Source organism: Gorilla gorilla, chromosome 2, assembly GCF_029281585.2.
Source record: "Gorilla gorilla gorilla isolate KB3781 chromosome 2, NHGRI_mGorGor1-v2.1_pri, whole genome shotgun sequence".
NCBI lineage: Eukaryota > Metazoa > Chordata > Mammalia > Primates > Hominidae > Gorilla > Gorilla gorilla.
The window spans coordinates 133,822,835-133,849,444 of NC_086017.1; the positions used below are offsets into that span (position 1 = coordinate 133,822,835).

Below are 26,610 nucleotides of genomic sequence, written 5' to 3' on the forward strand. Positions count from 1 at the left end.
AGCCAATGGCTTCCTCTGCTGACAGATGCAGCATGTGGTTTACACACTCTCATCACTTCCTCACCCCGTGTTGGGCTGTGCAGATGCAAGAAGTGCTTCTCAAAGTGTGCTCCTAGGACCAGCAGCATCTGCACCTCCTGGGAACTTGTTTAAAATGCAAATTCTCAGGCCTCACCCCAGACCTACTAGATCAGAAAGTCTGGGGGCAGGGCCCAGTAATCTGTGTTTTAACCAGCCCTCCAGACTCTATTGCACACTCAGTTGGGGAACCACTGATGCAAGGTACCTGTACCCTACAGGTGATGCTTGGTACACAGAGAGAAGTGATGGGTTAGATCAGATCACTTGGGTAGCTTTGAAAAAATACAGCTGGTTGGGCCTCACCTGCAGAGATTCTGATTTAATTGATCTGGGGTTGGGCCTGTGCATCCATGTTTTTTTGTCTCCCAACATTTTATTATCAATATTTTCAAACATACAAAACAGTAAAAAGACTGCACAGTGAACACCTGTATACCCGCCATCTAGATTCTGTCACCAACATTCTGCTATATTTCCTTTATCACACATCTATCTACCCATGCACTCATCCATTTTATTTTTTGATGCATTTCAAAGTAAGTTGCAGACATCATATACATCACACAAACACATCTGAGTGATTTAAAAGCCCTCCGGGGCCAGGCGCGGTGGCTCACACCTGTAATTCCAGCACTTTCGGAGGCCAAGGCGGGCAGATCACTTGAGGTCAGGAGTTCGAGGCCAGCCTTGCCAACATGATGAAACCCGGTCTCTACTAAAAATACAAAAATTAGCCAGGCATGGTGGCACGCACGTGTAATCCCAGCTACTCGAGAGGCTGAAGCACAAGAATCACTTGAACCGGGGAGGCGGAGATTGCAGTGAGCCAAGATCGGGCCACTGTACTCCAGCCTGGGCAACAGAGTGAGACTCTGTCTTGAAAAAGAAAAAAAGCCCTCCAGATGGTTACACTGTGCAGTCAGGGCCTCTCTGATCCCAGGTGGGAAACTGACAGTCTCTTAGGCTCAGCTCCTGCTATGGGATGAGGAGGAGGAGGAGGAGGATGCCTACTATGCCTTCCTGTCCCACTCTTACAAGGATTGAATGAGATCACATTTGAGAAAGCCCTTTGTAAAGGCCCATATGGTGAACAGAAAGTAATCCCTGACTCTGTGCTGGAGGAGGAAGGTGTCCAGAGCTGTTGCAGGATCGCTGAATAATAAACGAATTGCAAATAAATGACAAATAATTCTTTAGCATAAGTGCATCCCAAATATTGCATGAGACATACTCATACCGAAATACTCTTTGTTGCTTACCTGAAATTCAAATGTAATTGGATAACCTATATTTTTACTTGCTAAGTCTGGCACTCCTAGAACTTAGTCCTGTCTTATGGAGAGCACCAGGATCAGAACCCTCTACCCAGAGAAGAGTCAGGGCTGGCAACAGGGACTACAGCTCTACCTAGCCAGCCTCTCATGCTCCTAGGATTTAAATGTTAATGTCATCCAAAAACACCCTCACAAAAACATCCAGAATAATGTCTGACCAAATATCTGGGCACAGTGGCCCACTCAAATTAACATATAAAATTAACCATCACAGTCAGCAAGTCTCAAACATTAGAGTACAAAAGTCTCACCGGGGAGAACCAATTAAAATGCAGGTCTCCAGGCCCCACCCCAGAGATTCTGATGCACTAGGCTTGGCACAGTGCCCAGAAGCCAGCATTTTAGCCATCCCTCCAGATGGCTGCAATCCAAGGGCTCCATGGGCCCACTTTGGGAAGCACTGCAGTTGTCACTCAATAAATATTTGCCGACTAAAGGGATGTTGGAGGTAGGAGTGTGGGCAGCAAGGCATCTGAGCCAGGGCCAGACCACCTCTGCAAGACTGTGTCCTAGGGGCTCTGTGAATGGCCCCCAGTGGAGTGATGGCAGATGGGGAACCAGCCAGCCAGTCCTGCCCCCAGGCAGGGACCCACAGCTGAGTTTGCAGACAGACACAGGAGACAGAATTACAGGCAGAGGGCAACTGCACCAGCCCTGGCACTAACCCAAAGGGCAAACCCTTGAACCGGGCCTGGCCCCACCTGGGCCCCAGGGTGCCTTTCTCTGTCCCATGAGAGTCGGTGGGTGGACGTGCTCGGCCTCTCATGAGCCGATGAGATCATGGCTCAGGAATCTCTGTGCAGTCGGTTGCCCCTGAAAAGAACCGCTCACTGAGCTGGGGAAGGGAGCAGCTGAATGTTCACAGGCAGGCTGGGGAGGCGGGACGTAGGGCCACAGGGACCCGTGCAGCATCCCAAACACTTCAGAAAGGAAGAAAATCAACCCTGGGCTGTACAAGCCCATGATGACAGAGCTAGGTTTTTTCTTTTAATAGACTCCCATAGACTGGTGGTTAGAGTTATGTTCCTGAAAACCTTACAGCTAAATAGGTAACTGCCAGAGAATGACAGCGTCTGGGCAGAAAGAGACTCTCGGTGGTGGGTTAGATCCATCTCCCAGGACCAGCGTTCTAAACATTTCAGTGTGATAGAAGGCTGGGAGCAGACCCCTCCGCTGGGCAGCCTCCAGGGGTGGAGAGGCATGGACAGCCAGCTTCGTGTCAGAAGAGGCATTCATCCTCAGGGCCTTGCCCGATGGGGAGTAAATAGGTGCTCAATAAATGCATGTTCAGCTCAACTGAGCAAAGGGTAAAACAAGAGGAGAGGAGGCTAGTGCTGCCCCTATTCCAGGCCCCTTTTACACCTGTTACCACGTCCTGCAGCTCTGGGCTGCTCTGTTTCCACCCCTTCTGTGCAACCTCAAATGTCACCTGGCTCCCTTCATGCTCGTCCTCCTGCCCAGGTCTTGCTTGGCCATCTTCAGCCTGCCCTGTGAGCCATCACACAGTGGGCGGGAAGGCGGTTCAGAGAGGGAGACGCAAGACACAAAGAATGTCTTGAAAAGAAGGGACAAAGCACTGGGGCTCTGCAGGCTGAAAAAGAACAATGGGATAAACGGGATGGGAGGCGGGGGAAGAAGCAAAGTCCTCAGGTGTCTGAAGGGTTATAACTGAGAGAGGATGACCAGAGACACCTTTGCTCTCAGGACAAGACAAGGTGAACGTGGACAGTGGAAAGACCCGCCAAGGAGAACATTCAGTATCGGAGCAGCAGAGAGCCCCTCTGTCTCTGAGATCGCCTGGGTGTCTCCAGGAAGAAATGGTTTTCTGCCTGATGTGGACTGCAGAGCTGGCCAAGCAGTCCGCCATCCACAAACACTTTCACATCCTCCCAACTCTCTTCCCGGATGTAGCTTGTGCCACCTCTGGGGGTTCCCAGTTCCACATAAGTTTACTACCTGCTGTGTAAATAGCACTTACTTTCATTTGTGCTACAGTTTCTTTTGGCTGCCTTCAGGGGCTCCCCTTCTCTCTTGTTGTGATTTCAGGGACTTGGAGATGAAATCCACATGTTACCCTATGGCAGCCTTAAGGGAGAGGGGGATTCACAATTGGGATGTCCCCCCATCACTTTTTCCTTTCTGTCCTGAGATCCTGGTAGATATTTCATCTCACTTCAGAAAGACAATCCCTTAAAGAAGGAACAACAGGCCATCCATCTGGTTTTCCCAAGGCCGGGACCATGTTGTCTCCAGCCCCCTTGCAATAATGCCTGGCTATCTGGCTGTTTGTTTTGGCCAAACCAGCATACAGGCTCAAAACCTTTAAGGGAACATTTTGTTCAGCTCCTTAGATTTACTGGGTTATGTCAGAGCACTGGCAACTCCCCATTTGTGGATATGACTTTATTTTCCCCTAAATGTGTGTCCTTGCATATCCAGGGTAAAGTGATGCTACACTTATTTGGGCCATACGCAATAGCTCACCTGACATTTCATCACTTGGAAGCTGCCGATGTTACCCACATTTTGTACTGGACTCTGCTACTGACATCCCCCACTTAAAAAGTATCATTTCTCTTCTGTTTCATTCTTAAGCCAATCTCTGACTCATGGCACAAAACCCCATCCCAGTCCCAGGATGATGTATTCTGGTGTGGATCTAAAGGACCAAGGAATTGGCCGGGCATGGTGGCTCACGCCTGTAATCCCAGCACTTTGGGAGGCTGAGGCAGGCAGACCAACTGAGGTTGGGAGTTCGCGACCAGCCTGATCAACATGGAGAAACCCCGTCTCTACTAAAAATACAAAATTATCCAGGTGTGGTGGTGCATGCCTGTAATCCCAGCTACTCGGGAGGCTGAGGCAGGAGAATTGCTTGAACCCAGGAGGTGGAGGTTGTGGTGAGCCGAGATCGTGCCATTGCACTCCAGCCTGTACAACAAGAGCGAAAAGCCATGTCAAAAAAAAAAAAAAAAAAAGGACCAAGGAAGCACTCCCTGTTTCAGGGATGCTGGGGTGGGTGGTGGTGACTGATGGTCAGCTTCCCTGGAGAGCTTGAAGACCAGGACCAAGGCCAATCATTCTGGCCAGCTGTGCTCTTCCTGGATGCTCTTCCATTTGGGCAATGGCCCAAATTATTATTATTTTTATTGTGGTGAAGTATCCATGACACAAAATTTACCATTTTAACAATCTTTCAGTGTCCAGTTCAGGGTCATTAAGTGCATTCACACTGCTGTGTACTATCGCCACCATTCATCTCTAGCACCTACTCATTTTTCCCAGCTGAAACTCTACCCATTAAACAGTAACTCCCCAATCCCCACTCCCCACCTGCTCCTGAGAGCCACCATTTCTACTATCTGTCTCTGATTTGACTACTGTAGGTTCTTCATGTAAGCAGACTCTTACAGTATTTGCCCTTTTGTGTCTGGCTTATTTCACTTAGCATAATGTCTTCAGGGTTTATCCATGTTGTAGCATGTATCCCTAAGTTATTTTTTAAAGCACGTCACCAGGTAGCACTTTGGGGACATGGCAAAGAAAGAATGGACATAGTTACTGGAGTGGCACCCATAAATGTGGGCATGAACACACACTTGGCTCTTGCAGGCTGGTGTGTGTTAAATGGACATGTGCTTGTGCACCCCCTCTGAGTGCCCTCCACGAATCCCAGGGCCCTGCCCTCCCTCCCTTTAGGAGCAGTTCTCAGACCATTCTGTGCATAACATAAGAAACACCTGAAGAGCTGGTCATAATGTGGGTCCTAGGCCCCTCGGAGCTTGTGTTGGGCCCGGTGCCACAGGTGATGCTGAGGTAGGGGACTGGGCACCCCACTTTGGGAGGACTTCCATCCCAGGGCTGCTCCATGTTCCACAAGGGAAAGATGTGACCCCAGCCTTGGTTCATGTGTGGCCAGGCGAATTTGACAGCTTCCTGGGAAAACCAACAGGTAGGGCCCCATTGGGAAATAAGGTCACTACATCCCTGAGAGCATGTCTGGCCTATGAGAGTCAGATCTAACTTCCTACACTCACTTCCTACTCTCTTTCCCATGGAGGTCCCCATTCTCTTCTCAACGAACTCCTGAACAGCACACCGAGGACAAAGCAGCATGCTGGAGGCAGAATGAGACAAGAACACCGAGGCTGTCACACAGGCAGAGCTTGAACCAAGCCATGAGAGAGGCACACAGGCACCGTTTTTTGAGCAGAGAAAGAACACTTTTGGAGCAGGGAAGGCTTCTCCGCTTCTCAGAGGAGGTGGCACTTGAGATAGACAGAATCCTGACAGTAGATAGAAGCAGAAGGGGGTCTCGTTCCAGAAACAGGTGATGTGGGTTTGGGAGGCAACCAGGATCTGGTGTGACACGGATGGATGGAGTCTCTGAGTCGGAAGTCTGGGTATAATTCCAAGTGCTTTGCGTTTGGCCATGTGACCATGGCAGGTCATCAGCCCCTGCAGGCTGTGAGCCTCAAGTCAGGGCTGGAGTGACAGGAGCAGAGGCTGGGACCGTACAGTGGAGGGCTTTGGCTGCACTTAATTTAGAGAGAGGTTGGGAGCCATGCAAGGCTTTAGAGCAGAGACCCACACTCCTTTTAGCCACAGGTAGGACAACGGTGGAGGGTGGAGTCTCTTGACTTCTCATGTCCCATGAGCAGCAGCTGGTTGGCCTGACACCTCCAAACCCTTCCGCATTTCCCATGTGGAGGATTTCCTCTAGTGAGGGCATAGTCTCCGGAAGAGGGTTTCCTCTGGCTCCTGAGAGGACTGACAGCCCCCTCCCAGCACCGGTTCACAAAATCAGGAAATGTGGATGCTAAATAATTCATAAACACATTAAATAAGATTGGCTCTAGCCTCGATCCCTGGGGAGCTCACTGTTAATACTTCCCTCATTTAATATCAGCCTGAGCCAGACATCATTAGGAAGGGAAATCTTCTCTCTCTTTTAAAAAATCATGTAGCTTAAATGGTTTGGGATTGTTTGCTACTTTGCATGATTTCTGCCACAGCTCCCGCCCATTACGGGGATAATTAAGAATTGACTACAGTTGGCAAAAAGGATTCAACAGCCAACTTTTTATTTGGCTTTTTCAAGTGCCCCAGCCCTCCTCCTGTTTCCCCACCAACCCTGGTCTTCCCTTTCTAGTCCCTGCAGCCATGCAGCCCAGATCCCTTCATGCACCACCCCCCACCCCCCAGGTCTGCTGCCTGTAAACACACTTACAGTCCCATGGAAACCACACACTGAATGGAGAAAAAGCACGGAGACCATTCACTCTCCTCTTATTCTACTGCCCCATTTCCTCCAGGCACCTTGCCTGATGTCCGTCGGGCCTAGGGCCAGAGTGTATTTGTTCGGCTGCCCTGGTCACCCGGGAATGGGGTGGGCTCAGTTCCCAGGCCTGTCCACCAGCTGGTCATTCTCTCTTTCGAGAGTCACTCTCTCCGACCGGCTGAGGCAGGATTAAAGACGTCAGGAGGAAGAGCGTGCCTCTGATCACAGAAGGAAGGGTTAGAGACACCAGGCCGACCCCAGCTGGCCAGGCAGGGCGGCTGCGGAATGAAGTGATCACTGGTGTCCATTGCCCCAACCCCACCTGCAGCACTCCTCAACCTCCTGCTGGTCAGAAGAGGCAAGGGGCATGTGGCCAGTCAATTTTGAGGGGCAGCTCCAGGCATTGGGGTGATCTTTAAGGCTCGTCTCCTTAATTTCCCTGCCTCCAACCAGAAGTACATCTAAGTCATCTCAAGGATTTTTTTGGGTGGGTTTTGTTTCATTTTTTTTCTCTGTCCTCATGTCACTTATTTCTAGTATTCTAAAATCCTGAACAATCTTTTTGCAGTCTAACTTAAATTTTTTCTCCTGCAGGTTCAATGCATTATGGGTTGTTCTGAGCTCAGGAAGCTGGAGCCTCACCTTGTGCACAATAAATCATCCGCGGGGCGGGGCGGGGGGGTGGTAGAAAAAACCTATAAAGACACACGAGAAAGCCAAGCTACTTTTGGGGGAGCACAGAGAAGCTTCTAGAATGGCTGGCAGAGTCCTATTACTTGACTTGGGTGATGATGTAAAGAGCTGGCGCCTGTAGTCCCAGCTACTCGGGAGGCTGAGGCAGGAGAATGGCGTGAACCCGGGAGGCGGAGCTTGCAGTGAGCCGAGATGGCGCCACTGCACTCCAGCCTGGGCGACAGAGCGAGACTCCGTCTCAAAATAAATAAATAAATAAATAAATAAATAAATAAATAAATAACCCATTACTAAAACATCTACTTTGTGTGGTTTTCTATATTTGTTTTATAGCATCTCAAAGTTTGAAAATTAAAAGAAAAAATATATCATCAGAGTGTTTAATTAGTCTGTTGTATCTTCATTCAGGCTCCCCTACGAAGCCCTCCTTTAGGGTGAACAACCCCCACTTCTTTAGCATCTCCTCCAAGGCTCAGAACCCCTGCACCAGTTGGTTGACCAAATCCTGTGACAATTGTCTCGAGGGAAACTTTCAGGCCAGGTACTGCTGGAGCACTTAAAGGATCAGAGAGCCAGGACTTCCTTGAGCTTCCAGAACAGATTGGGACTGTTTTGTGCTGGTTTGCTAATAAATATCTTAGACAGACAGAATTTGGCCTGAGATTGACTTTCATGATAACCCAGGAATGAGGTGAGGAGAAGGCCTAAAGCCCTCACCTACCACTAAAGATTGGAGGCTACTGGCTGGGCGCGGTGGCTCACGCCTGTAATTCCAGCTCTTTGGGAGGCCGAGGCGGGCGGATCACGAAGTCAGGAGATCGAGACCATCCTGGCTAACACGGTGAAACCCCGTCTCTACTAAAAAATACAAAAAAAATTAGCCGGGCGTGATGGCGGGCGCCTGCAGTCCCAGCTACTCGGGCGGCTGAGGCAGGAGAATGGCGTGAACCCGGGAGGCGGAGCTTGCAGTGAGCCAAGATCACGCCACTGCAGTCCAGCCTGGGCGACAGAGCGAGACTCCGTCTCAAAAAAAAAAAAAAAAAAAAAAAAAAATAGATTGGAGGGTACTGATGTTTACCAAATTGAATTTAAGAGTCGGGCAGGACCTGCTTGACCAGAGCCAGTTCACCTGAGCCTGGCATTCAGTAACTGCTCAATAAATGTTAGTGTTGTGATTATCTTACCCCTGCTGTGGAAGCAGAGGGAAAGGGAGTGGTAAGGGACAGGGTAAGGGGTAGGGAAAAGAGGAGGAAGGAGAAAGAAGCAAGGGCAGGTCATTCCAAGAGTTTGGCTCTTAGTAGGAAATTCATCATACGCTTCATCATTGGTCCTACGTGCAGAGGAGTAAAGAAATAAACAGCTATCAGGCCGCCTTTTCCTTCCTACAACGTTTTGCTATGGCGGGCTTGCCCATAATTCTCCAAGTAACCTTCCTTCTTCTCTTCTCCTTCACTGTCTCCCGCCCCCCGCCGCGGCCCTGTAGGCTCATTCACATAGGGCCATAGGGCCATCCCTCAGGGATTGGAAGCTGGAGGCGGGCTCTGAAGGTCCAGCGGGAACTCTCCCCTCAGGTCTGTCTGCCTCACCTCCCCAATCCCACAGCTAATGAAGAAGCCTGGCAAAGTGTTTGGAGGTCCTCCCACTAACCCTATCACTCCCATTCTGGCCAGCAGGGGTGGCCTCAGAAGGAGAGCATCTGGGTTTGCCACTAAAACCCCCCTTTGCTGTCGCTTGTCAGTCGGGGGCTGCCGATATGCCCATGCCTCTTCACGTCCGTCTGTGGCTTCTGTTGGGGCCCATGTCTTTGTCTCTTTGCTCTCTCTCCCTCTGGGGCTCCTCTGCTCCAACAAAAACCCACAGCAGAATCCTGGGCACATCACAAATAGTTTTCATTAAGAATAACGACAAAGGTTACCCACTGGGTACAATGTTTGCTATTTGGGTAATGGGTAAGCTAGAAGCCCAATCCCCACCAGTACACAATATACCCATGTAACAAGCATGCACATGTATCCCCTGAATCTGAAGGAAAATTTAAATTGAAAAAAAGTTCTACTTAAAAAAAAGTAATTAAAAAGAAAGCTTCAGAGAAGGAAAGAGGAAATTAGATTTTATTCTAAATTTGTCTGACACAGGCAATTCCCCAGGGACACAACTGAAAATGTAAAGGCCCAGAAAAATCACAGGGGAAAAAAATAATTTCCCCCTGTTTCTCCCAAAGACTTCTTTGACATACACGATTTCAAATATGTTCCTGGATCCTAAAACTTTTTAGAATGAATAAAGTGTCTAGGATAGGGTATTTTTATGTTCCTCAACCATTCCTAAAAATTACACCGTAAGATTTTAAGTTAAAAAAGCTACATCAATCTTTTCGTCTGCATATAATGATGCAACTTGTTTGACATTCCTTTCTAAATGACCTACAGAAAAATCAATTGTTCCTGAGAATCCAAGTACATTTCCACTTATAAGCACAGAGGAATTAAAATGGATTACTGTAATGAAAAATGGCCAGGCACAGTGGCTCACACCTGTAATCCCAGCACTTTGAGAGGCCAAGGCAGGAGGATTGCTTCTAGCCAGGAGTTCAAGGCCAGCCTGGGCAATATAGCAAGACCCTGTCTCTAAACAAAAAAAAAAATTTTAAAGAAATTAGCCCGGCAGGTTGCACTTGCCTGTAGTTCTAGCTACTCTGTCCTAGCTGAAACAGGAGGATCCCTTGAGCCCAGGAGTTGGAGACTGCAGTGAACTATGATTGCACCACTGCACTCCAGACTGGGTGATACAGTGTCTCTTAAAAAAAAAAAAAAGAAAAGAAAAAGAAAAATGAGAAAAAATGTTGTCCCCAGCAACTCCAGCTTCTGTGAAAGTACTGGATCTAGGATTTGGAGGCAGATCTATGAAGAGGTAAAAGGGGAATGGCCACAGCATTTGATAGATCTACCCCCAAAAAGCTCCCAAACCCCAGTGCCCAGCTGCTCACTGCTGCAGATAGCTGGAATCTTGCGGGAGGAGGTGTGAGCCCGGAGAAAGCTAGGGGATCTCCCAAGCAAATCCCATCCCCCAACAGGGTGGCCACGCCAGCCTATGGTTCCAATCTGCCCCTTCCATCTTCTACTGCATGTGAAAAGAAATGGAGCCATATTTGGAAAAACATAGTCCAAATCAAGAAATAAATTAACATGTGAAAAGAGAGAGAAGCTTGTCCCAATTTAGGCAAATCTTCAGTTTTCAGGACTCTGGGAAGATGATAAAAATGAAGTGTTAGTAGAATCAAAAATGACTCAAGGTGATGGCTCAAAGAATGGGGCTGATTAGATAAAATTCTATGGAGTAAATTGTGTTCAATGAGATTTAAAGGTTTCCCTCTCCTTTCTTTTCACAATTCCTTTTCTGAAAATAAGTGCTTTTCTGTTTCTTGCCAACACCAAGTCCAGAAAGCATAATACTGTCCTTTGTCTTACTCTAAGTGTGTTGTAGATGGATTCTTCTGTTCAAGCCTTTGCCTACTTATTAAAAAGTGTCAGAAGAAAGTGGATGCGAGACTTCTGAAAGGACAGGTGCTTTGATAATGGGAAACTTGAAATTATTAGCAGAGCAAACTGCAACATACAATTTGATATACCCAAAAAGCTAGTTTCATGTTTATTAAATCAATTATATACAACCATTTTTGACATTTTGAAACAAAGAGACATGAGATCTTCTGAAAAATCACCAAAACCAAAGTTGCATACAAATTTTCATTTTCCTTCTAATATTCGAAAAACAAATGATCTCTTTTCCCTGTGCATCCAAAGAATGTTTAAATCCAAGATAAGTCACTCCTGTTGCTCCCCATAAGGCAAGAGAGGCAGGAGGGGGCACTGGGAGATGAGGCAGGCCCAGAGCATATTTGTGTGTGTGTGTGTGTGTGTGTGTGTGTGTGTGTGTGTGTGGTGTGTAAGTGTGCTGGTCTTCCCTCTACTTCCCTGCAATGCAAATGGTGGGTAGAAAGGAGCACACACACAGACACACACACACACACACATACAAACATGCACTCATTTGCCAAGGGGGTGTCCACTCAGCCAAGAAAAAACTCTCAGCTGAAGTTAACCCTATAACCCTGCATTTGCTCTACCATCTTCAAAAGAGGTTTGAAATTCTTTCCCAAACTTTGCTGCACTTTCCATGAGAATGGGGATGTTCCTGCATAAAACATGAGTTTAGGAGGGCTGTGAGCTAGCAGGCCTTGGGGAGCTTGTGTGGGGCCCGGGATTGTGGGGAAGAAGAACAGAGAGGTGGGGGAAGGGAAGGGAGGCTGTTTTCTCAGGCTGCATTTCTTGCAGGCTCCTTGGAGACCAGAGAAAGGCCAGGAAAGGTCTCAGCTGGGGCTGGGCCCTCACAGAACCCGCGGAAAAAGGGATGCTGCGCTTAACCCCATGGAGCCAGATGGGCTGGGGTTTGAGGACCTCCAGGAAAGTGATGCTGGGAAGGCAGGGGAGAGAGAGAGAGAGAGCTTGGAGAGGGTAAAGTCCTGGGAAGGGAAAAATGCAGGTGGAGGGGGGAATCTACTAAACATTGAAGATGCAGTCTTGTCCCCCCCATAAGTGGGTTCACAAAGGACAGGGACAAAAGTTCTACTTCTGTTGGTATCTCCACAGAATCCAGCCAGTGGCGGGACGGCAGGATTCTTATCCTGCTATCAGCACCCCACTGAGTAGGATTTAGGGGTCTGCAAGAGGTCCTCTCCCTCAAACTGGTTATTAGCACTGCTTGAATTAACTCAGCAATGGGCTAAATGCCAGCAGCAGGAGAGAGATGTTTGGGCATTCTGCTCCTTGGGGATAGAGCCCTCATGAAAATCACTGAGGCACCACTCTCCCCAGAGGCTCGGAAAGGGCAGGAGTGTTTATGCTGCTGGGGCAGCAGAGGTTCTCAGGTGGCCATGGTGTGTGCTATGGACGGACGCCCTGTATTGGTCACTGGATTGCACAGATACCTCTGCAGCCTCCTCCTGACAGGGACTGGGAGAAGAGAGCCACTGAAATTAATGGGGATGTAAACTACCTTGAATCCCTTTCTGGAAAAATCAGGACATAAGTAGTGAGTTTTGTTGGGGTTGGGTTTTTGGAATTTTTTTTTTTCAATTTTGAGAATTTTATGATACCTGCAAAATAGCTGGCAGTGCTCCTGAATGTGGTTACTGGATCTTTGCAAGTCACTGGTTACTTACCGCAAGTTGGAAAATGCTGAGACCAGCCACAGAAGGAAGTGCAGTTGGAAGGGGGGCCTCAGAGATGTGCAACAGTAGTGGTCTTCAAACCTGAGCTGCATCAGAACCACCCAGAAGCCATGCAGAAACCCTGGCTGCTGGCCCCCAGCCACAGAGATCCTGATTCTCCCTCTGGGGTGAGACTTGAGAATCTGCATTTCAAAAAGTCCCCAAGTGATGCTGCTACTGCTGGTGCAAGGAACACACAGGGAGAATGACTGTTCTAGAAAACCCCTCCTTTTGTAGGTGAGGAAACTGAGGCGATAGGGTTTTAATGGCAGAGCCAGGAACTCAAAGCCAGGTTTCCTGAAAAGAAGGTGTGGCACCCAGCTCTAGCATGAAACCCCAGTGTGGAGGTGAGGCAGAAGGGAGAGGACAAAACCCATACCCAGCTAAAATCAAACACCGTCTGTATCCTCCATGTGCTAAGGTCAAGTCTACAGAACCCCAACCACCTGGATCCCACTGGAGGGGCGGAATGGGAAACTGAGAATAAAGCAACCAGTTGGACAGGCAGACAGCAGCAGGAGGAAGAGAGGGAGCACACAGATTACAGAAAGCAATTAACACAGAGTGGACAATTGAGGGACACTGGGGAGCCTCCTGCCAGCCCTGGGGGGCACAGATTAACAAGCCTCTCTAGGACTTGGCAGTTGGGAGCAAGCCTGCTGCTTCCAGCTGTGACTTGACCTCACATCTGTTATCTCCTAAGGCCTTGGAGTGGGGCCTGGAAAGCTCTGCTGGGAGAATGGCCAGAAAAACCAATTAATCTCGCCTCATCTGGGCTCTCATGCCCGTGAGGGCTACCACACCTCAATCAGCCTTGTCCTCCTCGAGACTGGGAGCTCCTCGAAGCCAGAGACACATCACCTAGCTCTAATCTGGTAAGCATTCGGTAAAAGTTGGATAAAGAAATGAATGCAGCCCTTCTGCTCTGGAGAAGCAGGCTCTGCCATCAGTGTACTTAAGAGGAATCCCACCGCATAATCCCACCTGCTGGGGATGGCCAGTGAGGCTTCTGTTGCTAATTGGCACAGTATGGACAGGAGTCCCTCTTCTCCAAAATGTCCCCTCTACATCTTTCTCGCTGCTCCGCTAGAGGAAAACAATCTTTTTGCATCTAACCAGCATATGTTCGGAGAGAGTCCACACCCCTGCTCTGGGAGACTGGTCTTGGAATCCCTAACCTTATGAGAAGCTCCTATTGTCCACAGATGGCCCCTTGTCCCATCAGTTTCAGATGGGAGGCTCAGAGCCCCTGCAGATTCCCAGCAGCCGCACAGAGGCTGCTGGTGGGTCAAGGAGGGCTGTGAGCTGGGGTCTGCTGCCTGATGTTGCCAGGCTTAGTTGTGGGGAGAAAGGTCCCAAGTGCAGAGCTGCACTGAGGCTGCAGAGGCAGTGTCCTGGCTCTGAACCTTCCCTTCATAGTCGACCCTAGACTGGCCCACCAGGGCTCTGGTAAGGCTTCCTGATTCCGTGCCTGGTCTCATGGACATGTGCTGTGCCTTCTATGGCAGCCCACGAGGGCCTCTGGGGCTCTGAAGGACCTCTCTGTCTCTATTCCACTTTGGGTAATCCTTGTGTCACTTCTGGAAGTTTCACAGACCAGCACAGAACAGAATAGACACAGGGTAGATGGGACCCAGCTCTGTCGTGGGGCCATGAAACTGCAAACCTCAGAGCATTACACCCTAGAGGTTGGAAAGGTGCAAATCACAGAATTGCTTATTTACCCCAAAGCTGCCTGTCTGGCGAGATTTCTCTCCCTTACTCCAATGTCCGTTGAGCTTTTCAGAGAAAATTGGTTCCCTCGGGGAGTAAAGGTCAGAAAAAGAGGAGAAGGGTGAAGACTCCCAAACAGTTGCTGGGGGCAAACTGATTCTGCGTAGTTAGGCAGAGACCATGAAGACTCAGGGCCCTAAAAATAATATGCTGTGGCTTGTCTGGGGTGACTAAAGATCCCAGGAAGCACTGTCCAGCCACCTCCCTATCCCTGTTCTTTAGATGCTGTTTAGAGATTGTAAACTTACCTACCAGAATCGAGCATCATTAGAGATAAAATCTGCTGAAATGGATCACACAAGGTATTTCAAAGCCCAGCAGGCTGATTAAGAGATGATTTGTTGGTTTGTGGCACATGGAGCACCTCTCAGCTCCCTTCCACAAATTGGATTTTGTCCAATAACTTCTCTGCAACATGAGGCTTCCTATCATTCCCTCCTCTGCTAAGGGGGAGCTGGGGATCCTGCCCTCCACCTTTGAGGACAAGTTTCTGCAGAGTCAATGGGAGACATGGAAAGAAGGGCGATACCTTTTTTCCTACACAGAAGGAAATACTTCCTAAGCAGAAGGATTTTGCCCTTGGCCAAATGCTTGGCCATGTTGAGACCCAGACTCATGGGGCCAAAGGCCACATGAGAGCCCAAGGAGAGGGTGTAGCAGCAGCAGCAGCAGCAGCAGGTTTCACCTGAACCAGTAGTTCTCAACCAGGTGTAACTTTGCCTGCATGGGAGGAGACAAGGGCACTCATGAGCTGTCTTCTCTACCTGCCCCCCAAACTCACTGTCAGGTAAGAGAAGGACCCGAGGGCTTCACAATGTATGACATACATGTGCACACACACACACACAACCACACTGCCTCCTGTTCACATCGTAGGTTCTGGAAGATCTCCTTCATGGAGCCCTCCTGGACCGATGAAGAACAGGACCCCTGTGACCCCACAGGGGTTCTGATAACAAGAAACTCATGAGGCTCTTCTCCCTTGCTTACTCTTCCTCAGAAGTATTTTGCCTTTAAGATGAGACTTAATCCAAGCAAGACACAGAATCCTCTAGATTGATTTATTTCATTATTGGTGCAGAACATGATGTCTGTCTCACTCAACAGCTCCCTAAGGCAGGGCTCACCTCCCCATCATTCACATTCGGTACAGGACCCAGAAAGCTGCCAGCAAGTGTATGTGTACATATATGCACACGCGTGTGTATGCTCACACATGCTCTGGATGCTAAACCCATCCTGGCCTTGATGCCACTTTTAGCTTTCGGGCAGGTGTCAAGAAGGAACGGTGGTACCCAACAGTGGGATTTTCCTTCGCAGACTTCACACTGCACAGATGGAGGACCCAAACCAGCAGCCGAGCCTCACCACAGCAGTTCCACTAGAAAGAGCTAGAGATTGGTGGAGGCTGGGAGAAGTGATTCTCCAGTCAGGATTGGGTGAGAACGTGAGCAAGATCACACACAGAGCACAAGCCTTTGCACTCTTAGGCCAGACATGGTTACACTTCACTTGGCTAGGATGAGACCGAGTCTCAGGGGACCAAAGGCCACATGAGGGCCCAAGGAGAAGATGTAGCAGCAGCAGTGTTAACCTGAACCAGTAGTTCTCAGCCAGGAGTAATTTTGCCCTTGGGGGAACTTTGGTAATGTCTGGAGGCATTTTGGGCTGTCACAAATGAAGGTGCTACTGGCATCACACAGGTGGAAGCCAGGGAAGCTGCCAAACATCCTACAAGGCATAGGACAGTCCCCTTCCGCCACATCAAGAATTATCCATCTCCAATTTTCAATGTGCTGCTGTTGAGAAACCTTGACCTAAACACTGCTGCACCCTCCATGCCATGATTACTCAGTGAGTTGTAAGAAGGAAAATCTCAGATGAGTCAGAATCACGGTCCTTCAGCCCTGCCTTAGATTTCAGGCAAGCTCCAAAGGATTGGGGTATATTGGGTGGGGGTGGGGGTGCACCAGAGTTGTGCCACACACAACCCTCTGGAAAGTTGGAAATGTTCCCAGTGGGACCTCAGAGGTTATCTTGTCGAAACATACTCATGGTATGAAACTTAGGGAGATATAAGCAAAGACCATACTATCACAAAGGAGAGAAAACATGATCGCAGGCATGTTAGGAATTCTAGGAAGATGGGCATCCCTGTGACGGCAAAACAGATGGCTGAGAACCCATTACGGATACAGGAAGCATGTGGCGACCTCCTAGACCTCCTTATTCCAGGAGGCAGCCCAAGCTGAAAACAAAACTGTAACCACCAAGGGGAAGGGTTTTGATGGGTAGGCAGGGGTCCAGGCTATAACAGAGGGTCCCTGGGTCCAAGGGCTGTGGTTCTCCACCCTCATTGTGTTTCATTTTGTGCACGTTCTAAGTGGGGACCCGCCACTGTTTGCAAAGAAAAAAAGAGTTCCCATGCCCTTTCCTGGCAGTGCTGATAGCAAAGTGACTCTGTGAAGCCCAGCAGCCCACGGGTCAGGGGCTCCAGGGCAAAAGCAGAAGGATCACAGAGACTTTTCAATGGCTCCGGGACGATGATGACAGCGTGGGAGGAGGGATAAGCCACATGGCCAGGGAAAGGAAAGGGCAGATCTCACTCTGCGCTCTGTGCACTTCACCTAGCAGGGGTTATGCGGCAAGAGTACAAGTGAAAGCCTGGAGCACCTGTGGGTGTGGGGCATTTCGGAGACACCATCCCTCCACGTGCTCTTAGACACATCCCTACCCAACCAGGAGGGGGAAGCAGTAGGAGAAACTTCTCCTTCCAGGGTCTCCTGACTCCTGAGAAAAATACCTGCAGCCCCAGCTCCCTGATGCCCCACCTCCTCACCCCCTACTGGCCCTGCTCCCTAGATCTCCCACCCCATCCAGTTGGCATGAGGTGAGGCAAACTAATGTCTAGTCTCTCTGAAAATACAGCTTCAGAGCTCGTCCACTGTGACTCGCTTGGGTACATCCCAGCGAATGCAGAAAGGGACATCTGTCCAAGTACTCACCCATAGCAGCTTAGCTGCGGGCACCATGCAGGGAAATCAGACAGCAGGCAGGAGAAGCAGTCCCGGGGAAGCCAGCACCATCAGCCTGCTGTCTGCCAAAGCCCAGGCAGCAGCTGGGCTCTCCCACTCCTCGCCCCCAGCGACAGAAGTCAGGACTTCAGCCCACGCCTGGGAGCAGACCTAGGGCCACAGGCACGCCGGTTCCAGATCCCTAAAAGGGGCTCCGGGCTTCCTGGGGCTGATGAGGAGTTCTCAGTCCAGGGGAGCCAGGACTGCTGCTACTGCTCACAGGGAGAAAACAACATTTCCCTGTAGAGTCCACCCAGGCCACTGTGGTCAGGTGAGGTCAGCAAGAAAACCTGACCAGCAGCTCCAGGCGGCTTGGTCTGGCCGCAGAAAAGCAGGACATGACGCGGCAGCCTGCCCCCGAGCATCTCCAATTGTCCCTCACACTGCTGAGCCTCACTCCCAGCACCAGACAAAAGCGCTGGAAGCAGCTCGCAGCACGGCTGTGACACACCAATCACCAGCGCCAGACTGTCCTCCCAGCTGGCCAAGCCCTGGCCACCCCACAAGGGCTGGCTTCCTCTCCCGCGTTTCCTCAAAGCTGCCTGAGGATGGTTTAGGATGATTTATCCTCGTGGGGTGGATTATTTGTCCCAGGAATACTCCAACTTTGGCTGGACCAGAGAGCGGTGGTGTAATGCCCTGGCTTAGAGAGTGAGACAGCGAGGAAGAGAAAGAGTGTGTGTAAGAGTGTGTGAGAGACTGTATGTGTGCATGTGAGCAAGAGAGGAGGGTGAGAAGCAGTGCGTGCATCTTCCCAGAGTATCTATCGGTCCCTCTCTAATTTCATCCAATCCCTCTCTCCTCCTGGGTTTGGAGACAGGGGGATGGGCGGTGAGAGACACAGAATCCAGAACAGGCAGGAGACACCATCCCTTCCTCCCCGCCCCCTTGCCACCCGCTCTGGAGGGTGATAATGCCACCCCTCCCGCTCCTGCCTCCCCCACAGCTGCTGCTGTCAGCAGTCAGCTCCCCCTGCCGAATACTCTCGGGGAACAACTTTGGAAGAAGCATTTCACGAAATAGTCAGCGGCATCGCCCCTCCTTTTCCCAGCCCAGGTCCTTTCATGCTCCCATTTTGGTCATTGTCTCCCCCACCTCAAGCCCACCTGTCCCCATGCCCATTCTCCATAAGCCTCAGAAGCCTCTCCCCACCTGGCCCCATCTCAGAGCCATATCCTCTTCACCAGGCTTCCTGCGGGTCCTGGGCTGGGAGGACAGCAAGCCCTTCTGGAGTGTGCCATCAGCCCGGCACCACTACAGCCCGACTTCCTCAACCTTCCCTCCTCTGTGCTGCCCACCAAGACACCCCACAGATAACAAGAGTGAGTGGTAACTCCAGGCTGCCTGCACAATTCATTTGGAGGGAAGCCAGGACTGCAGAGAGTGTAGTGGGGGGTAGAGGATATTCCACAGCCTCTCGTTTCTCCCTCTCCTGTAAGATTAGCCACCTGTAGGTCTGAACACCTCCCTGTTTCATATCTTGGCTACCACAGAGGAGGCCAGGACCCCATCTATGGCTTTCATATTTACCTCCTTCTTTGCAAACAATTATAGTGGTTCTCAACGAGTACAAAAGTGATTACTTCTTGGCCTGTGAAAGTGGGGTGACCCCTGCTTCTCCTTCCTACGTTTCCCTGCCATGATGGGTGTGTGCTGATGGGTCTGTAGGGAGAAATGGGGAACAAGGTAAACAGTGAGGGATTTGGTACTGGGAGGAGCTCTTTGGAGACAGATCACCACAGGCTGTGCCACCCTAGTCCTAAGGGTTATTGGCTTGACCATGAGAGGTGACCGCCTAGGCAGCTTGCTATTGTGGTTGACTGCCTTGGCTCAGGGGTTAGGCAGGACCAGGAGTGTAAATGTATCAATTGTGTGACTTTGAGCAAGCTGCTAAATCTCTGAGACTCGGTTTCCCTGTACGACAAGTGGGGATATTAATATCTACTTCATAGGGCTGTTGTGAGAAATCAAATGGGATGAAATGGGTACAGTGCCACCCACGATGGCTGGCCCTCAGAGATGCTGGATCCTTTATTTCTTCTTCTACTGAATCCTGGGAAACGGAGGTGGTGGCTCTTGCAGTGGGAAGGAGGCCTCCAGGTGAGCTGCTTAAAGGGGAAGGTCCTGGCTGGAAGGAGCTGAGAGGGGTGTTTAGCAGGAGGGAAGCCAGGGTGTAAACCCAGAGAGAAGAGGCAGAGGGGCAACATGTCAGGTTGGAAAAGCGAGTCCAGCCAAGGAGGCGGAACATAACCCAGGGCAAGCCAAGCTGGGGACCAGGACCATGGCCAGGGCTGGAGGGACCCTGTGAGAAGCAGGACATCGGGTGGTGGGGGTGGAGAGAGCTGCTTGCCTGGGAAAAATGTTAGTCTGGGGTTTTCTGGAACAGAACCCAGGGACCATGGCAGAGGGTGGCTGGGTCAGCAACAACCATCAGAATCCCAAATGGACAAATGGAGGCCTGAGTAGAACAGGACAAGTTTCTCCAGAGACCAAAAGGTAAGAAAAGGGAATGGCCTACACTCTACCAGAAAACCCTCGATAACCACCAACGGCCCCTGGGATGACCCGGTGGCCACACCCTGCCACACTAGAGACAGGCTCTGGGCAGAAGAAGCTGTAATCATGGGTCAGCCACAGAGGTCTTGATTCATACCTGAAAGCGGCTGGCCTGGGCCACACATGGTTTACATCCTGAAGCACCCCCCAGCATAGGTAAAGCTGAGAGGACACAGCACCCAAGCTTGAGAAGGAGGCCCTGGGGTTGAAAAGAAGGGATGGCCGTAAATGCTCAGTCCAGCACCTCAAATGAAACAGCCCAGTATCATGGGGAGATCATGGCTGGGGGGCCAGGAGGTTTGGGTTCTCGTCCCTATTCTGCCAACAATTGGCTGGGCTGCTGGTCTTCTCTGGCCCACTGTATCTTCCTCTTTGAAATGAGACCAGATTTGTGGTCTTCAAATTGTTTACTTTTCAGCAGCAGAACCCATTCTCACCACTCTGAGCCTCCATTTCTCATTATTCAAGTGACATCTTACCTAAAATATCTGTATATATCCAGATCAGACAGAAGCAGAGCTACGTTGATGGGTCAAGGGCTGGAGCCTGGCTGTCAGCCTCCTTCAGCAGCTCTTAAGGTGGCTTGGAGGTGCTCTGAACACCTCAGAACACAGCCTGAGATCACAGCACTAGTCTGAGGGCCTTTCCCCTCTCTGACTCCAGGGCTTTTCATCCCCACGGAACGCTGAGTAGACACCAACTTGGATGGGCGCCAGCTGGAGGGCGAAGCCTAAGAGGGTCCCAAGGGAAGGGGCAGCTCTTCCCCAACACACACACTCAGCATCTACTGGGGTTGCAGATCCCACAACAGAGGCTGCCGAAGGTGGGAACTGGCCTTGGCGGCTACGGGTGGCAGAAGGGAGGCCGTCTGGGCCCCGGGATCTGGGTGACAAATGTACTACATAAAAAGACCAGATGGATGTCCCTGCCTTTGGCACCATGGCTGCTCTAGGAAACACTGGGCTGCCTTTCATACCCTGGATTGTCACAGGCTCCCTCTCTCCCCAGCTCAGCCAAATCATAAATCTAGCCTGCCAGGGGAGCTGGCTGCCCTGACCCCGGCCCCGTGCTTCCCCGCCTTGGCCTCGCACATGCCAAGATCCAGGCACGAGCAGTGGAAGGAGGGACTGTGGGGCTGGGCCCACATGGACTGACAGCACTGTCTTGGTTTGGGGCTTTCCAGAATGTTCTTCAGCCATATCTTTCTCTTTTTGTCTTTCTAGCCTTCCTGTGCAGGATTCTGTCAAGGGCTTTCTTTTATAACCGTGCACCCCTCACACCAGCCTCCTCAGCCCTTCAAGAGTTTAAGTCTGACAGAAATTGGGACGTTCCGTGAGTCCCCAAAGCCCAAGACTGCCCTGTCCTTGCCCTGGGCCTCTGGGAAGGCAGCCCGAGTAGCGTTCGACCTGCCCAGCCCCCATGAGGAATGTTCTTGCACAGGCAAAGATCCTTCAGCTAGAGATGCAGGGAGCCCCTGGTTTCTGTCTCCTGGAAGGGGTGCAAACAGCCTCGCCAAGAGAGGATTAGTTCCCTCTCTGGTCCACCTTTGGGTTCTCTACTTGCCATTCCCACACACTGTCCTGTGTCCACACCCCAGGGAAGGGAAGCCCCGAAAGGGCTCTCTCCTGTTGCCCTGGCTCCACCTTCCCTACCTCCTTTCTTGCTTTTTTCTTGTGAATTCAACATATCATTTTGTGTGGCACTATGGTTTGTAAACTGCCCTTTCCCCCTTCACAACAGTGCAGTGGGCACTGCCATCTCCTCTTTAGGTGTGGAAGCCGAGGCTCAGCGTGCCTGACCGGACCCAGGTCACAGACTTCTCTGTGGCAAGGCAGAGACTCGAACACCTGTGTTCTGTGGGTTGCTCGCTTTCTCATGGCTTTCTTCACCTCCCCTCTCCTCAGCCTCCTTCAGTTTCCTCTCCTCTCTTCTAGCTCCTCCTGTTCTCTCCTTTCCTTCTTGCATCTCCTCTCAATCCCTCCTCTGCCCCTCTCCAGAAGATTTTCTCTCCTCCAGACCCGCCTGAGGTCAGAGCTGATGGGGACCTTACCCCATCCCCTGGTTCACAGGCCAGAAGACTGAGGCCACGCTACCTGGCTGGTCCCCAGGCCTCTCCCCTCCCCGTCTCCACCAGGGCATGTTGGATAAAATCAGGATGACTTAAGAAATCCATTACCCCTCTTGGCCTCCCACGGCCACCAACATGCCCTGGTTGGTGGCCGTGGGAGGCCAAGAGGGGTAATGGATTTCTTAAGTCATCCTGATTTTATTACTTGAAGCATTTCTAGGGCAGGACCCAGACAAATGCTTGCTCCCTCCCTTCCTTCCCTCCTCCCTCCCTCTGCAGCAAAGATGCTGCATCTCTGCATAATGCCTGTGCCCTGTTTCACTCAGAAGGGAAAGGTCAAGGTCTGTGTTTCTGCAGCCAAAGTCACCAGCAGCCAGAGTCTTTGAGGGAAGCTCATTGGCCTGAGGCCTCTACCCTCAGGCCAGAAGACCCTGCCCCTGCCCCACACCACCCAGAGTGGGCCTCTCTCCTCGCTGGGTCTTGTTATAGTTTGTCTCCTTGGGACAGAGATACCCCAGCCTCTAGGTATCATCCCTTCTCTTCCTCACGCCCCCACTTTAGGGCATTCCCAGCTTGATGCAACCTCAGGCAGCAAACACTGCCCGACGACCGCTATGGTGAGCTCGGTGACAGTGATGTACCTGGCTGAGGCAGCTCTCAGCAGCAAGGCCACAGCCTGTCAAGATGCTGAGAAGCCTCACAGGAGCCTCCCTTGGGGCCTTCTTACCACAGACCAGGCATCCCCACCTCTTATACCAACCTGATCTTTCCTTCTCCCAGGGCCCATCCACAAAGCCAAGGCCCAGGGAGCCTTGGCAAACCCTCTGGGAGAGCTCTGAACAGCAAGACCCACTTCACTCTGGGGTCGCTCACTCACAGCAGCCCGCAGAGGTTGGCCCGCAGACTGGAGGAGCTAGTCAGGTAGAGCGGAAAGGACGGGGCTTTGGGATCAAGAAACCTTGCCGAATCCTGATCTGTCACTTATCAGCTCCTTGACCTTGGGCCAGTCACCGCTCTGAGCCTCCACTTCTCATCTGTTAAATGGGGAAGATAAAAGTTCCAGACTTATCTATTTCACCAGATGTGAGAGGATTCCACAAGGCAAAGCAGGTGAACGTGTTCTGGAAATGGACGGAAGCCTGGGTCAGTGTTACCCAGGTCTGCAGAGCTGTCAGAATTCCACTCCACCCCACAAAGCTCCAGGCCTACCCTGCTAGTCCACCCATTTGGCTGCAGGACAGTCAGCTAGCTACCCAGCTTCTCATGAGGTGTGACTTCATCCCTGACTCCTGGCTTCCTTTAGTCCCCAAGTAGGAGCCTGGGGCTCTTTGTTCCCTCTTCCCAGGGGCTCCACTCAGTGAAAAGACACTCCAAGTCTCATCTGCTCAACTCATTACAAGAAGTAGAGAGATTTACTTCTGAGGCCTTCATTATCACCTAATTGTGTTCCCACTAAACTCTCATTAATTAGCCACTCTAAAGCTGTCAGCACAATTAAATAGACTTATTGACTTACAGACTTTGAGGGTGGGAAGGCAACTTCAGCAAGTCCAACCTGTCCAACCCTTTCATGTTAGAAATGAGGAAAATGAGGGTGAGAGATGGCAGGTGACTCAACCAAGGTCACACAACAGCTAGTGATGGAGTCGGAGCTAGAAACCCAGGTGGTCAAGTTCCAGCCCGGAGGCCCTCCTTCCCACTACACCACATTCCTAAGGGAAAGCAATGCCACCTCTCACCTTCTATCATCTTTCATTTCCCAAAGCGGTAATTTAGAATTGAGGCATGTCCCCAGCTGGAAGAAAATATAAATGTAGAATTTTAAGTAGATTTTTCTTTTTTTTTCAGATGGAGTTTCGCTCTTGTCGCCCAGGCAAGAGTGCAGTGGCGCGATCTCAGCTCACTGCAACGTCCGCCTCCCGGGTTCAAGCGATTCTCGTTACTCAGCCTCCCAAGTAGCTGGGATTACAGGCGCCTGTGACCATGCCCAGCTGATTTGTATTTTTAGTAGAGATGGGGTTTCCCCATCCTGGCCAGGCTGGTCTCGAACTCCCTACCGCAGGTGATCCACCCACCTCGGCCTCCCAAAGTGCTGGGATTACAGGAGTGAGCCACCACGCCCGGCCTTAAGTAGATTTTTTTTTTTTAAACCCACCAAAGATAATGACATCTGTACCTGAGGCAAATGGTGACCAGCTGTAACCACAAATGAGCCTCTATCTCCTGGGGCTGAGGGCAGCGAGGACCCTCCCTTTCTCCTTCCCCTCCCCAGGGAGGAGCAGTCATGCAGACAGGACCAATGGAGCAGGAGGCTGGCTCCATGAAGACCACCAGCATCTGGTTCCACGCTGATACTTTGTCCCAACTGGACATCCTGCAGCACAATCTCTGGAGTGGGGCCTAAGAATCTACACAGGCTAAAACAGGTTCTAAAGAAGAAAACAACAAACATCCACAACAGCTATGGGGACAGAGAGAAAAAGAGAGAGAAAAAGAGAGAAAAAGAGAGCCACGAAAATAGACTCCTAATAAAAGGAACAGGTTGGTCATGGTGGCCACGCCTGTAATCCCAGCACTTTGGGAGGCTGAGGCAGGCAGATCACAAGATCAAGAGATTGAGACCATCCTGGCTAACGTGGTGAAACCCCATCTCTACTAAAAATACAAAAATTAGCTGGGCGTGGTGGCACACGCCTGTAGTCCCAGCTACTCAGGAGGTTGAGGCAGGAGACTCGCTTGGACCCAGGAGGCGGAGGTTGCAGTGAGCCAAGATTGGGTCACTGCACTCCATCCTGGGCAACAGAGTAAGACTCTGTCCCAAAAACAAAACAAAAAAAGGAACAAAGGAGCAGCCCTCCCGAAGGATAGAATAGGGCAAGGGCAGGAGGGAGGAGCTGGACTGGGAAGGAATGGGCCATGGGGAGCAGGTCCCAGAGGTGGTGCAGGTGCAAACCGTGGGCCAGGGTTCTCAGTCATGGTGGCCACAGCCCAGTCGTCATGAGGCAAGTGCCAGGACAACAGTTTCAACCTGAGGCCAAAGGGGTGGCCTTGGAGGTCAGGCAGGAAGAGGCTGTAAAGGGCATTATAACAGCAAATGCCTCTCTGGCATTTGGCACGCACCTGGCACTGTCCAGAGTGCTTTAGGTATATTCACAAATCTAATCCTATCTAAGCTCTGTGAAGTGGGGTCACTGTCATCACCCCAGGGTGCAGGTGAGGAGACAGAGGCTAGGGAACTAAAGTAACAGGCCAATAGGTGGCAGAGCAGGAACTCAAACCCAGGGACTCAAACCTACTGTGACTCCAACTAAAGCCGGAACTCCAGCCTGGGGTGCACAGTGCTTCTTAACAGGGGAGCCATGGCATTTTTTGAGGGATGCACCTTCCTGGTGAGCTGCAAGGATTTAGCATCCCTGGCCACCATATGACAATAGGGTACCCCAGTCACCTGGATACCCAAAACAGCCCCATACTTTCAGACACCTGCGTACGTGGTCGTAGTTGATCCGCTCCAGGTGGAGAACCACCTGAGGCGAGAAATAAGGATGAAGTGGGAGCACACACTGAATCCCAGAGGCTTGGCCTCGTTTTGCAAGGGACTGCGCTAGACAGGGAGCTGGCTGATCCCCAGGAGGCAGCCCTGGGAGGAGCAGGGCAGATTTCATATCCAAGAGCCCCCCAGAGCTCAAGGTACTGGGACCCAGCAAGATGTGGCAAGGGATAGGGGGTGATGCTGGAGAAGATGGAAAGGCAGTGGGAAGAGACCATAAACTCAGACAGCCAATGCTTGAAGGGAAATCTCAGGGGAGTCTGAATGTGGGAATGACCTCAGCATCCCCACCCTCTCTCATACAGTGGGTGGCAGCCACTGGCCACAGCTCAGCCTCCCTGGGGTGAGTTTTTCTGTGGAGGCCTGAGGAGCAGCAGGCGTATCATAGAGAAAAAGAGAAACAAGTCCAAGAACCATAGATTTTGGAGAAGGAACCACCCCCATCCTGACCTCCACTGTTTTTTTAAACCTTTGCTGGTGGCAGCAGAAAATTCACAAAGAGCTGCAGCCATCAGGGAAGTGGAGGAATCTTTAAACCTTTTTCCCTTCATACTCAATACATCTGCCCCACTCTATCCAACTCTTCTCTTCCTACCTCTCTCCCTTTCATAATTCCCAGTGACCAAAAATCCAGAATGTATTTATAATGTACTGAAGAATGCATTTATAATGTACTGAATGTACATTTATAATTTACATTTATAATGTACTGAAGAATGCATTTAGACAACATGAGCTAAGTTCATACTCATTCATGCCCTTAAAAGCCCAGGCCTGGCGACACCTGCATTCAGCCTCACAGCGAGTAGCCGGGCAAGGTACTTAGTGGCAGGAGAAGCGAGCACAGGGAATCCATATAGCAAAAAGAAGAGGTGATGACATTCCTCAGGCACTTATTGGGTAACCAACTCCTTTGATAACTCTAAATTCT

General features: G+C 50.7%; 1 protein-coding gene across 5 annotated transcripts in view; it reads right to left on the bottom strand.

The window, feature by feature from the left end:
* SEMA5B (semaphorin 5B) overlaps positions 1-26,610 on the bottom strand; it is a 121,191-nt gene that overhangs the window by 68,566 nt on the left and 26,015 nt on the right. For 4 of the 5 annotated variants that reach the window (XM_055383810.2, XM_055383812.2, XM_055383809.2 and 1 more), the window contains exon 1: positions 17,437-18,304. The exons of the other annotated variant lie outside the window; for it this stretch is intronic. In XM_055383810.2, coding sequence (XP_055239785.2) covers positions 17,437-17,440 — 4 coding nt within the window. In that variant the 5' untranslated portion in view covers positions 17,441-18,304. Of the gene's footprint in view, positions 1-17,436; positions 18,305-26,610 lie in introns of those variants that run through there. 5 annotated transcript variants of the gene reach the window in all.